This window comes from Crocodylus siamensis, chromosome 3, assembly GCF_052110815.1.
Source record: "Crocodylus siamensis isolate JL-2025a chromosome 3, ASM5211081v1, whole genome shotgun sequence".
Classification (NCBI taxonomy): Eukaryota; Metazoa; Chordata; order Crocodylia; family Crocodylidae; genus Crocodylus; species Crocodylus siamensis.
In genome coordinates, this window is record NC_143397.1 from 212,655,498 (window position 1) to 212,670,283 (window position 14,786).

General features: G+C 40.6%; 1 protein-coding gene across 1 annotated transcript in view; it reads left to right on the forward strand.

The window, feature by feature from the left end:
- CNBD1 (cyclic nucleotide binding domain containing 1) overlaps positions 1-14,786 on the forward strand; it is a 234,484-nt gene that overhangs the window by 200,588 nt on the left and 19,110 nt on the right. Inside the window, exon 7 of the mRNA XM_090037354.1 lies at positions 1,250-1,317. Within this exon, the coding sequence (XP_089893480.1) occupies positions 1,250-1,317 (68 nt within the window). The remainder of the gene's footprint in view (positions 1-1,249; positions 1,318-14,786) is intronic.

The following is a 14,786-nucleotide window of genomic DNA, read 5'->3' on the forward strand; positions in this document are numbered from 1 at the left end:
TGGGTGGGTGTATGTGTGCGCTTGTATGCATGTAATGACATAATCAATAATATTTTCAACAGTTCGAAAACAAGCATTATTCTAAACAATGAAAAAGAAAAAGTTTACTTCTTTCAGTTTTTCTTCCAGACTTAAACAGACATAGTACTGGCTTGTTGTCTAGACTGCATACACATATATCTCACACTGGGGACAGCAAAGACTTTTCATCATGTTACACTTCTTCTACAGGATTTAAGTCACAATGCCTTCTTCCCTTGCATTACAGTGCCTCTGAGATATAGAAGTAACATCCCCCCTTTGATAAATTTGCTTTGTCCTTAAAGGTATAACTTAGCCTCTACTGTCATTAAAATATATTCTATGTTTTAAAGTGTTTTTAAAATTCAATGTATTATGTAACTGTAAGAAATACATAGTATTTTTTATTGGCATGGTACTCAAAAAAAGCAACAGCATATTTCAAAACAATCTGAGTCTAGCCCATAGATTTTAGAGCACCTGACATAGTCATTGCTGAATATAAACAAGCTCCCAACCTTGAGTATCTATAATATACTGCTATATAATATCCACTATAATAGCATGATAACTGTGCACAGTAAAATATTGTGCCCTTATAATCATTTTCTCTTGGGTATTTACTTTAAGGTATCATAGGATGGTGTCATATCCACATTATGAGTAAATATGGTTAGATTTGATGGCATTTGGTGGGGACCATGGGTTTGCACTACAAAATAGTTTTATGCAGAAAATCCCTGCGATACAGTTGGTATGGGCAGGAACAGGAGATACTTACAGCACACTCCCAAGTAAACATAAAGCCTGGGATTATATTTAGGCTGAAAGGCTCCAGCTGCCAAATAAAGAAGCAATCATTGTTGGTGACTTCTTTTAGATGGACTACTTTAACTGACTGGCAAATAATTAATGAGTCTGTTCACATGTACAGCCTGGATGAACTGGTTTCTCTTTCAATAAATCATTGCTTTGATTCTTTAACATGTATCTTTAACATGAGTGCAGAGTTACTCCTTCACAAATGTTCCCGGCATTGCTGAACAAAAAATGGGAAAGATTTGGAGAGAAAACATTGTCTCTGCATGCTGGGTTAAACTCTCTTGCTGTATCTAAATAAGTAATTAGGTCAGTCCAATTGCTTTTCACTATTATTTGTAGTTTGTTATCCTTAATATTTTTTTACAATTTTGAGTAATTTTACATTTTTTGTTTGTTTGTTTTTTAGGCTTAGATACGGTGACACAAATGCTTTTCCTTCAGACAGCTGAGCCAACATTTGGTAATATAACTCAAGTAAGTAAAAGCCCAAGGTGAATGGATTTAGAAATCAATGGATGAATCCCCACCTGAACTCAATGGAGCTCTGACAGTTTATACCAACAGAGGGTCTGCTTTTAGCTGTTCAAAAGGAAATGAGACCTGAACAAGGCTGTGATGACAGAAATAGTCATTTTCTCCATGGCTCATTGCATAACAACAGTTAATTAGGAATACAAAGTACAATAATATTATAAAAATGACTATAGAAATCAATATTTTTTCATTTGTCTGGAAAAAATAGTGCAAAGTGAAGCAGAAAGTGTTTAAAGCTACCGTGCCAATTCCTCCACCTACTAATATATGTTGGAATTGCTTGCAGCTATATATTGTGACAGCACAAGAATTTACAATAAATTCTCAAAGCTGTCACGTACCAGTCACAACAAAGATACTAAATTTCATTTCTTCTGTGATGTGTAAACATTGTCAGATGAGGCCTGTTTTAAAAGCTTCACTGAATCCTTTTAAAACATATTATTCTGAGTCAATCAAGCAACATATAGTCCATTTTCTCCAGCTCTATCACATGGGGCTACAGAAGTTGCATATAAGGGACTTCATTACCTGTTCCACCTCTCACTAATTATGACAATGGAGACATTGCCTGGAGAACAAGATTAAAGGTGGGTCTAAGTCCCATTTGTGCCTTTCAGTTTGGTTCAACCTGATACCATATTTTGAAGAAGATGAATTAATCTGAAAAATTTAACCTGGTTGTAGACTAAGATGGACGTGGAGGACAGGCCCTCCACATAGCAGTTATAGGGCACATTTACATGTTGCCCTATGGCGACAAAGTGACGTGCTACATTGCTGTACGGCACCTTATAGTGATATAGCAATTAGGGCCGTGTGAAATTTTGCCACCAGTTTTGGTTTGACACTGTTTCAACTTGTTTCGAGGTTGAAACAGCAAAACTGAAACAAAATAGATATCGTTGAAACAGCCTCAAAACAAAATGAGGCAAGTCAAAACATTTCACCGTTTTGACGCTGTTTCTAAGTTTCGCCCGTAGGCTATAATGGGGAAGGTTGGAACAACCTATAACATTGTCATTTCTGGCCTGATTTGGATGACACTTGCAGAAGTGGTGGCCCCTTCTAAGGGAATGAAGCCTGCCAAGTTTCAAGGAGATAGATGCAGGGAGTTGGGGGAACCTGCACCCCAAAGTCTTGAAAGCAAAACTCATGTCATGTGTATGTGTTAAGCCACAGTGGTTGCACAAGCACCCATGTCATGAGGTTGCCTGTCAGCAGCTAGGGGTGCAGGGCCCCAGAACCCCCATGCACCTATCTCCTTAACAGCTGGCAGGCTTCGTGGCCACAGCAGGGCCTAGCAGGCTTGCAGTTTTCACCCCCCTCTGCCTCAAGATAGACACAGTCCCCCAAGTACCCATGACACGAATTTTGCCTGTCAGCAGCTAGAGGTGCAGGGCCCCAGAATCCAGACTTCCCTTGCACCTATCTCCTTGACAGCTGGCAGGCTTTGTGGCCTCAGCAGGGGCTAGCAAGCCTGCAGCTTTCACCCTGCTGCACTTTAACACACACAGCGTCACCCATGTCCTGAGTTTTGCTTATCCGCAGCTTGAGGTACAGTTTCTGCCATACTCCTGCACCTATCTCCTTGAAACTTGGCACGCTTTGTGGCCTCTGCAGGGGCTAGCATGCCTGCAGATTTGACCCTACTGTGGCTTAACATGTACATGTGAGTTTTGCTTTCAAGATTTAGGGTACAGTTTCCCTGAACCCCTTGCACCTATCTCCTTGAAAACTGGCAGGCTTCAGGCCCTCAGAAGGGGCTATCATTCCAGCATGTTTCACCCACATCAGGCCTGAAAAGACAAAGTTATAGGCTGTTTTGTCCTTCCCCATTATATCCTGGGGTGAAACGTTGAAACAGGGTCAAAATGGCGAAACTGTTTCAACAGCATGGAAGAGCTGTTTTGAATCTCTCTCAAAATTGAAGACAGAATGCTGTTCCATCGAAACATCAAAAGGCTCGTCAAAACGGAACACTGCTGTTTGCACAGCCCTGGTAGCAATGTGCTACATCGCTGTACAGCATGCTGTAGTGACGTAGGAATCACATGTGTCTGCATGTGATCACCTGCTATATCCCTGTTCTGGAGCAGTACATTGCTATGGTGACATAGCGGGGAAATCGAAGTGTGCGCCACCCGTACAGTGCAGTGCCCACCCATACTGCGCCATGCTTTAATACTTCCAAAAGGATGAAGGATGTCCAAAGAGATTAGAAGAGAAAGGGAGAAGCAAGATAGGATTGTAGTTAGAGAAGCAAGTGGGGTTCAGGTTTTTAAAATTTTTTAGATGGGATAGAATATAGCATATTTGTGTTTTTAGGAGAGTGTAGCATTTTTGTATTGAGAGAAGAGTAGGAACGTGGATGAGAGTAAGTGTGAGAAAAATGAGGAGATGGTGTGGGGCCACTGCAATGAGTGGAGTGTTATTGGAGGACAGGAAACACATATGCTGGTGACTGGGGGAAAGGGAAAATGTAGCTAGCCCATGGGAGGAAGAAGGTCATGCTGTATTTTATCCATTTTATCTTGGAAGAAATAAGTGTCATCCTATGAACATATAAAAGTGAAAGCAAAAGGAAAGAAGGTGTCATAAGCCCCACTGACTATTATGGAGGGGCGGGGGTTTCATGCAGATTTCCTTGTACTGTACTGAAAAGGTGTGTATGGTCTCACTGAAAAAGCCCATGTTATGCTGTGTCCTTTTATCACTGTATGGGTTATGTTATGCTGTTTGTATATATCATTATGATTTTGGACATGGTTCAGTCAAAGGAGCAGAGGATGTATACTTAAGGAAAAGGTGAAACTACCAAATATCACTTGCCACTGTATTCTAGGGCAAGGATAATTGTCACTCCCAAACACAGACCAGGAGCCACTGGTGGAATAGGTGCCCAAGTTATTGTCTGCTGGTAATGGGAAAAATAAACACAAAATAGCAAAGGCATCTGAAAGAAATGGCCCATTAACCAGAAGGCAAGATATTTCTGGAGGATTCTGTGACTCATGAGTTATCAGAACAATGTTGATAAAGGGGAAGAGGGGTGGGGGAATGGCTTAGAGGTATTTTAAGGGCTATCTGTGAGCTGGCCAGCATCTTTGGATTATCCCAGGCTGGGGAAGAATCCAGGTTTCCAGCAGCCAGGGCTGGCAGGATCAGCAGGCAGGCTGATCTCTGAAAATACTGGCAGGTCTCTCTGAAGGACTACGTGGAAGTCATATGAGAGGGTAAGACATCTGCAGTTTTTTTGCTGTCTCCAAACTTATTGTTAGTTTTTCTTGACTAATTCTTTTCTCCAGCATAATAAGTCCTTTTATTGTTTACAGTAAAAAAAATCAGCTACTTGTGTGAGAGCAGGAAAAGGGGAAGTAGGTTTTGGATGTAGGCCAGGGCTGGAGGTTGGCAGAGCAGACTGTTAATGGGGAGAGGTGCAGAAAAGTGCAAGGTGGAAGAAAAGGAAGCATAGAGAGAATGAACAACTGTTTCTTCCATATTAGTGAAAGTAAAGAGAGGGTAGGGGTGGACTGGAACTCAGTAAAAGATTTGTGATAAAGCATGAAGAGCTGATGGGTGATGCTTAGAGAACCCAAGGGATGGTCAGAGGGTAAATTCAACGTAACAGAGATCAAGAGAAAAAGCAGGGATAGATGAGAAGCAAGCCAAATGAAAGAGTCTGTCAATAATTAGAAATGCTGAGCTAAGGCAGCAGGTCAAATGAAAAGGTGAGGGTGAGAAAACATTTAGCTGAAAAGTCAAAAGATGATTAACTGGAAAAATGATTGGAAGCTCAGACTGGGTACCCATTAGTATGCATAGCAACAAATCTTTCATATATAAACATAAGAAATACAATAGTTTTAAGTTATCTCTGAGTGTACAGAGGGAGAATGAGTTCCCATGAAACCGGTTCTGTTTTTCTTGTTGTCACATACGCAACTGACATCAGAAGTATTGACTTGCATCCAGATTCAGCAAAGCCTTTCAGCATGTGCTTAACTTTGGTCACTGGAGTAGTTTCTAAAGTAAAGCACATGCCTAAGTACTTTTCTGGACCAATAGTCATAAAACATAAATACTCTTAGGCGATGAACTTGAAGACCTTTTCCCTCATCGCTTTGAAATTCCCATTTCCCATAGAGATAGTAAACAACATTAGAGGAAAATGAATACACATTTTAAGAGGATCAGAGTGTTGTTGTAGCTGGGATGGTCCAGGAAGCGTATAAGGGGTAAGCATTTTTGTGTTATTGGACTGGCTGTATAGTTGGATAAGCTTTTGGCATCAAACGCCCTTGCTCAGGTCTTACCTTTAAAAAAAATATTTAAAATGAAGCCACAAAATAGTTATTGTTTAGATACAAAAAATGTTTATAATCAATTTAATGGTAATTACACAGATGTATAACATGAGGGATTCGTAATATAAGCAAAAAGGAAACAGAAAAGGAATTGAGAGTCAATTACAATGTCTGTATGAGTGTTCATACGGAGCAATGCAGTAATATCCCTCACCATAGTTAAGACTTAGCCTAAAAAACTTAGTCTGCATATTTTTTTTACAAAAGGTTTTAAATCCATGGGTGAAACTGATGATGTAACAAAGGTCTTGCATTATTCAACCTTTGTATTGGTGAGCACTTAGGGCATGTCATCATGGTTTCCTCCTGGCTTGGGGTCCAACACTGACAAGATAAGGCTCAGACATTTGCTGCTCCTTGTTACTTCAGAGACCCACAGTTAGATCAAGTAGGCAGCACAGACTGTCCCCAGAGTTATTCTCAGGCTCTCTATTTTGGGAGAGGTTGAGAACAGTGTTGGGGGTGCTCAGATCTGCTCCAGTACAGTTGGATTCACTCTGTAGCACTCTCCTCTGTCTAACTGTCAGTCTCTCATGTGTACAGGAGGAGTGAGTGGGCAGGGCTTATTCACTGGCCATGGACCTGGGGGTAGGAGGGATGCCATGTAAACATGGCATTCCTCACATCACTATTCCAGTTGACTTCACTGGGACTATTCCTTTGAATAAGTTCTCACCAAATGTCAGTAAAAGGTGGTATGGCAGAGCACTTTTGGGGGTGCTCGCCACTTGAGGGCTTTCACAGGCTCTGAGGGGAGCCTGCTTTGGAGGAGCAGCCAGCAGGTGCTTGATTGTGGCGGCCATTTTAGATCTCTGGCTACCTATATAAACAGAGCAATTTGCTGCTGGGAGGCAGGTAGAAACATCACCTGCCTGCAAGGTTGCATGCAATATCCTGGAGGTAAGGACAGGAGCTGTAGGGGATGGTTTGGAGGCTCCTGGTCCTGGGCATAACCTAAAACTGCACCCTGCTGGGAGTGGGTGGCCTGGTGGGACTCTGTGGTGTGGGAGACCCCAGGAAATGCCAGGCCAGTTACCACCCTGGTAGAAGGTGGGTAGGGGTGCCTTAACACCATCCCTCCTCTTTGGGTGGGTCATTTAATATTGGAGGTATTTGGGACCAGACTTGTCTGTGGCCACCTGAGCCCACTGGGGAGGGAAGCCCTGTGGCCCCAGTGAGGGGGGTGGAGATGAGGAGCCCCAGTTAGGCAGAAAACCAGAGGGCTGGGAGCCCAGTATTGTCCAAGTGTACAGAGTTGCCCTGGGAAGGGCCAGGACAAACTTAGACCCAGTCAGGTAATTGGCTGGCCACTACCCCTATGAGGGTTGTGGGAGAAGCCCAAAAGATGGTATGTCTGCCACCCAAGGTATGAGCTAGCTAAAGCCTGTGGCCTAACGGGCCTGCTGCAAGAGGGAGCAAGGCAGTACAAGTTCTTGAGGCATGAAAGAGACCCTGTGAGAGGTGGTGGAGTGTGTGAGGCCCTAGTGAGAGGAGGGCAGTATGAATGTGTGTGCATCTGAGGCCTGACAATGAGGCCTAAGCTTGGTCCAGCTGTAGCCTGGGAGCACTGTGTCATCTGGATGCCATCTGTGAGGCTTGGACTGCAATGTAGGAGAGGAATGGAGCTGCAGATAGTGCCCCTGGCATTGGGGCAAGAACGGGCAGCCTCCTGCCTTAATTAACACCTCGAGTACCAACAAGGTGTGGCAGGAAAGACAGGTGGGCGGCATGCCCAGAGGCAGGTGGGGAAACTAGCACTGTGGCTGGTCTGCAACCCCCACTTGCCACAGGTGGTCAGTCTGGTAGTATTTTTCACTCTTCAATCACTTCAGGCCAGATTCTGGAAATCTTTCTAAAACTGAATACTGCTTTACTCTACAAGTAGCCCATTTACTTCACTGAGACCTCTTATAAAGTCAGGTACTATGCAACTTAAATAAGAGTTGTAGAACTTGGCTGTCTCTGAGCAGCAGGGCTAGGAGTGCTGAGAAGTCAGCTCCCACAGGAAGGGAGTGTTTTCCACTCTTTCTCTCCCCGAAGCAGGGGCCAGAAGTGCTGAGGTGGCAAGGGAAGAGAGGAAAAAGCATCACTTGGATGATTCAAACAGCACTCTTTAATAAGTGATGGCCTTTGGAGAAGACCATATCAAGACCTTCTTGGCCAGAGTTACTTGAGTGTGTCTTCTTTACACTGTAGCAATGCTTTCCAATACCGTTGTCTCTGAAAAATATAATTTCTTAGCAAAACCTGAACCTTCAATATGTAACATTAGATGATTTGTATTAAAATCAGACTGTCCTATGAACTGTAAGTGCAATCCTGCCATCTGGCCCACATTTTCCCTGATGTTTCATATTACTGTAGATGATGCAAACTCACTGTGGGAAAAGAATAACACAGCTTTGTTTTTAATTTAAAAGCCTGGAATTATTACAGCAGTCTATTTGATAATATTTTGATGACTGCATTGCCAACACTGAACAATACTGTTGTTCTTAATCCAGATATTTCAGTTCTTCCCTGGTCCGAAACTTGTAGAACCATTTTTTTCAAATTATTAAAAAATGGTGGGGATTATAACAGAGTTGAATATAATCTGCAGAGAGTAGAAGGGAAAAGAAGGAAGCATGGATTATTGGGTAAAGCTCTTGAAAGTAGAAAGATCTAGGCTATAGTCTGAATTCTCTAGGGCCTTGAGAGAGGCACTTTATTTCTGCCTCAGTTTTCTCCTTTGTAAAAGATGATGATAATGCTACCCCCACTCCCTCCTGCATATATTGTTAAGAATAAATAGCGAATTGTCAAAATGCATTTAAAACCGTGAAGCCTATATTTAAACCATAGGGAAGGAGGGTAGAAGATATTGGCATATGTTGTATACTTGTCTGTATGCATGCACAGAAGGCACAAATGGTTAATTTTAAACCATTGGACAGAGTAAAAATAAGAGACTTATGCAATAGACTTAAAAAAAAAAAAAACTTTATTAACACTTAACCAAACAGCAAATGACCCCATGTAAACCTGCTACTTGCATTCTCATTTCTGAAGACATTTCTGCCACAATGACTCACCAGGTTTTACAAAGCCAAACCCATTGCCATATTGCTTTTGTGAAGACAAAGGAATAAAAATATCATCAATCCCACCTCTGTATAAACAATATTAAGCAAAAAATCCCATATTTCAAACTGAGAAATGAAACCGTGTTGTTTTCTGGTATCAATTAAGCTAGACTACAGTTGAAGTTGGCCCATATATTTTTCCATACTAATCTTTCCCACTCTCTCGTTTTAGTCAAGGCATTTAGGCATTTGGCTCTATTTTTGAAATATGGGGTGAAGTTGTTATTGAGAAGAATCAATGATTGTATATGTGGAGGCACATAGGTTGATATATAGTGTATGGCATGCTATGGAAGAAGAAAGACAGGTTTTACTTTGATAAACAGGAATGCTATCTTTCCACTGGGGAAAAACCAGGTTGTCCCCTATACTGTCAGTTTTCCTATACTTAAATGATACTTTAACCAAGGATGGTGGATGATAATTACTATTACATATATGATGTCTTGATGGGAACAAATAAATCTACATAATTTTCAGCTAAAAAAATGAAATACTCTCCTTTTAATTGGGACATACATAATCTGGTTATATTAATTTGGATGCTACCCAGGAGTGACCCCATTTAAATTTAGGTGGAAATTTTGCTTTCTGTGAATTGGTTGAATAAGCAATACTTATTTATTACGGCCAACACCCTGTCACTTGCTGCATGAACGTTTCTCTGTGAATAGCCTTGCTGAAATCGCTGGGACTGCTTGTAGAGTATGGTACTATGAAGCATGAGTAAGATTGGCAGAGCACACAAGATACCTGATGCTGGATGAGGAGTAGGATTTCTGCTTTAAAAATAAATCCTTATGAGGTAATTTGATTTCCCAAATACAGATGGCACCCAAATTCTGTCTATTAACAATACTTAGATTTGTTGAAGCTGCCTGATGGTTGAGATAAATGATCCAAGAAGCATCTTGATGAGGACTTGCTCTTTGATAGACCTTTTCTCTCTGCGCTTTGCCTCTTCCTTGTTCTGCCCCATTTACCTTTTTAATTCCTCTTTTCCTGTGCATAATTGTTCTGCTCCATATCTACAGTGCAGGTTGGAAATGTGCAAAGAGCAGGTGTCATCAAGAGTTTCAATTAAGGTTTTTTTGAAAAACAAAGCCTCTTAACCAAGTTGCTAATTTAATCACAAATGTTTATTAGGGTGTGCCCTAATTAAGCCAATTCTATTATATTGTTCAAAAAATTCTTTTCTTTAAATAATACCTTCTCAGGCTAGAGCAGTGATTCTCAACCTTTTTAGACTCAAAGGATCCTTTAATAGTCTCAAGGTACCTCTCCAAAACTTTTGTAAATTGAACAGCAATCCATTTAAAAAAAAAAAATTTATTACAGCACTTACCTTCTTGTGGAAGGGCTTTGCAATAGAGACAGGGAAAGGCCAGATGGGGACAGAGCCTAAACTTGTGCTTAATTGCTTATCTCCTCATGTTTGTGGCACCCTTCAAAGGATTTCACAGCACCCATGGGCTCCCTGGCATCCTAGCTGAGAATCACTGGGCTAGAGCAAAGGTACAGTCCAACCTTGGGTCTCCAAAGCAGCATACTTCTTACAACATATGTCAATGTTTTTTCAGTGAAACTACCAAGTAATAAATCATTTGGTTCTTGGAATAATATAGGTCTTACAATCCAAGATTTCAGAGTTTTTCTTTCATCTTTTCTTAGGCTAGGGACAGACATTCAAAAAGCCTGAATTGATTCAGTTTTTGGAGGTTAGTTTAGCCTGGCTAGGCTAAGTCAGTTTGTAACCAAGACAGACATCCCAGAAATGTCAGCACACGCCTGGAGTGGCTCAGGCTAGAAGTTGCAGGGGTGCTAGAACAGCCTTCCTTTTGCTTCCACAGAGCTGAGGGGGGTGTGGCCAGGCCCGGCAGGGTGCTCTTGATATCTCCGCCCCCCTCCAAGCAGCCCAGCAGGGAATGTTTATCACCCTTAATTCAGTGTTTATCAGCTCATTAAGAAAACAAAGCCTTTCTCCTTTAACTAATGAAGCTCTTCTTAAACAGCTCTTCCAAGGAAGGATTTTAAACTTCCTGTTGATTAGTTCCAAAAAGCCTGTCTACCTCTGTCCTCTCCCACAGCATGGACTGTAGCCAGCACATAGTCTGCTAGCTAATGCTGAGGTATCTGCATAAGGCAGAGGGAGGGGTGGGGGGGAATAATCCCTGCTTAGCATGGAGGAGCCAGTCAGATTTTTTGTGCCTGCAGTCCTTGCTGTAGCTGCAGCCAGGGAGCAGAGGGGAGGGGCCAGCCCTGCTGTGGAACAGAGAGCTCTGCCCAGCCCAGAGAGCATGCGGGGATGCTGCGGGAATCTGATCTATATTAAACCAGCATGGGGTCTGGGACAGACATTGCATAAACTGGTCTGAGCCAAATGAGTTAAGTCTGATACTACATACAACCAGGTTTATCTCAAACCGGTTTCAGCCATTTTCAAACTGATTTGTGTGCACCGAACATCTGTTCTGTTACAGGTTTAAACCAGTTCCTGATCACTTAAACCGATTTATGGGTAATGTCTGTCCCTAGCCTTAATGAAACTTGGCTTTTTTTTTTTTCAACAAAAACCTTCTGGAAGATAATAAATAGTTAGCCTTGCATTACTTCAATATTTTATCATATAAAAAGATATTCAGGAGTACATATGAGCAGTGCTAATTGCCCTTGAGGGAAGTAATATGTTTTGAGAATACATAACAATAAACTATACTATTTGGCATGTGAAACTCCTCCTTATTATTCTATATACCATAATACTATTCAATATTCATAAGATGCTGTAAAATATGAGTTTGATTACTTGATTTTGTTGTGACATACAAGGCTGCCTGAGAAATACTGTACATGCTTCAGGAAGAATATGGCTTCAAAGTTTAGATGTTTTGAAATGGAAATAATATAACTCTTCCCTAATAGTAGTAGAAGGTATGAAAGCTTCTCACAACTATAGACAGGCTCTAGCTAGAAATTATTTTCTTTGGCTTCCTGTCAGCAGAACTTTCTTTTACATGTGTGAATTCAGACCTCATGAAAGATACTTGATTGACAGCTTGACTGACTGATCTGTACAGCTGGGTCAATTCTTTTCAACTTTATTGTGTTATACTCTACTTAAATGAAAATACAAAAAAGATTTCAGGGATGGAAATCTTATGACAAAGGTAAGTGTACACCCAGATGCATGCATGCAGATGTTTCAACTCTTGTCTGAAACTTGTAGAAACATTGTTTTCAAATTATTTAACACATACTAACATTTTTAAAAATATTACTAAAAGTATTTTAAAAATGCATACACATATATGTAACAAGTATTTGAATAATATAATCTGTAATGGTCTATGCATTAATTTGGAGAGAAGCCAACACTGTATTGTAAAGCATCTCCTTCCTATCATTCTGTGGGCATAAAAGTGATGTGAATGCACCCTTCAGAATGCACCCATAATTGGGGGCAGGGAAAGGGTATGTAACAGGTGTAGATTGGCAATGATGATTCTACGTCAGTTCTTTTTCCTGCTTCAGACTAGGGCCAAGAGGATTTTTACCCAGTAGAAAACAGTTTTTTTACTTAAAGGGACAACCTCTCTCTATTAGCTGAATAAAAACAAACTGAAAAAAGGAGGGATGAGTGGTTCACAAACATTCCCACTCCTAAACACATACTACAGTGGTAACGGTAATAATGTTGCCATCTTGCTTCAGGCTGTGCTAACTGAAAGTGATTGTTTTCCATTTTAAACAACTGCAGCTGGATATGAAAACATCTGCTGGCTAACAAGAATGAGAACACATCTTTTGAGCTCCCTAATTCCACTGAGCCACCTTCTGAAATCCAGCACCAGTTAGTCCCTTCTCTGCTATATCTATTTACCCTCCAAATGTAGCAAACTGGTTTTCCTTCGTATCTCAAAGTACAAATATCAATACATTAATAACTTTTAATTTACTGTATTTTATGTGATGATCACTGAGCATCAGTACACTAAAATGCTGTGACAATGCTAATCTGAAAATATAGCCAGTGCATCTCTTCTTTTACTGAGCAGCATTTGTAAATTAGGATTAAGTGGTCTGCAGAGGTGGACATCTTAAAAGTTTTATGGGAGAATCTCTCATAAAGCCCCCATTTAAATGGAGTATAAAATAGTCCTGTCTGTGTTTCTAATGAGTAACTTGCATTGGATTGTTGTTATTTTGGTTTGGGTTGGGTTTTTTGGGGGGGGGTGCTGCATGTAGTAAATCATTACAATATTCAGATAAAAGGGGGGGGAAAAAGCTCTTTAAACCAGACTTGCTTTCTGTGCTCTGACATTTATATGTTGCTTTGATTTAACTTTATATTTTGTAGTAAAAATGTAGTTTGAGGACATTTTGGTTAACTCAGAGACTGTGTTTCCAGTCACATATACACACCCTCATTTATTCTGGAATTTATCAGGTTGTGCTATTCAATGTCTGCCAAAGGCTCTCTAAGATCTACACAAGAGTGATGCAGCAAAGAAGAATAAATATCCTATATTTTCCATCTTGGTTTTCATCTTCCATTCCCTTTTAGACTAGGTAAAGTCTATAGAAAAGCCTGTGATCAGCCTTGTACTATTTTGTCCAAGAAAATGAAAGTTACTTTCCAGCACCTAACTAACCTGGCAATAAATCGGCATGGGCAGAGGTTACTCCTACAAAGTGTCCCATTAAAGTTAGTGGGACTCCATATGGTTGTAGGAGTTTGCCCTTATAAATCCCTTTCCATTAAAGGGGTCAGTGGCCTATGGTGCACAGGGCAGATCTGCCCTTCACAGCCATTTTATCCAGCTGGCAGATCCAGGGTTTCTGCAGCATTTTGGCAGAAGGAGGCTTCTGTGATGTTTCAGCAGCTGGAGGTTTCAACTACATAGTGCCCAGGAGGCAGAGAGGAACCACAGAAATGGCACTGTGGCAGGGAAGCAGTGACTGAAACTCCAGTAGGTTGGAACTGGGCTGTGTTCAGAGCTAAGCTCCATTAAAGCATCCCCTCAACTCCAAAAACTGGCACCTCAGCTTTAAAAATGAGGACAAATATCACTGTGTCAGTATTTTAACATCAGTTGTTAAAAAGCCTTAGATAGGTGACATGCAACTTTTTAGTTTTTTGGTTATCAACTAAACAAATTTGCAATTGTATAATTTGATCCGAGTACTTTTACTATTTTATGTGGAAACATGACTATTTTTCAACATGGCTTTTGTACATCTATAAAATAAATTTTATTAGTTTCAAATGTAGCCTGTTAATTTTCATAGCTACTAGAAGCAAGATTTTGGAGTCCTCTAATGTTAATTTTGGGAGAAAAATAAAAGCACTTAGTGCTAAGTAGAATTCAACTTTTCAGTGAAAAGGACGTGGAAGAAATATAAAATACTACTTTAGCAGGAAATTAGTAAACATTTACTGTTCCCATTTGACAGTGATTCAAAACAAATCTTTCAAAACTCTTGAGGCAACAGTGGTATGAATAATAAATTATTTCCAGGGATTAGGGGCTGAACTCCCTCCTGACCTCTCCCCCCATCCTTCTTTTTTTTCCTTTCAATAAGGACAATGCTTGGACAATTGGACAATTTCAACTCAAAGGGACTAAGGTCAAGTCTGTCTCACGATACATACAACTGATTATTATGGTCCTGTGCTAAGCCAACTTATTTTTTCCCCTTCATCTGTGAAGCTGTGGAAAATGAATTCATTAATGCTCCTTTCTTTTAGTGATTCCATTTCTTGTTCCCTTCCACATTAAGAATAATTACTTTCCCACAACCTGGCCTATTTTGATGGAGACTACTGTTTTCCAAATGTAAATGGTCATTGATCTGCCAAAAATGGTCTAATTTATAAGTCTAAGGGAGTTGCACAGCTGGGAACCAATTGTGAAAA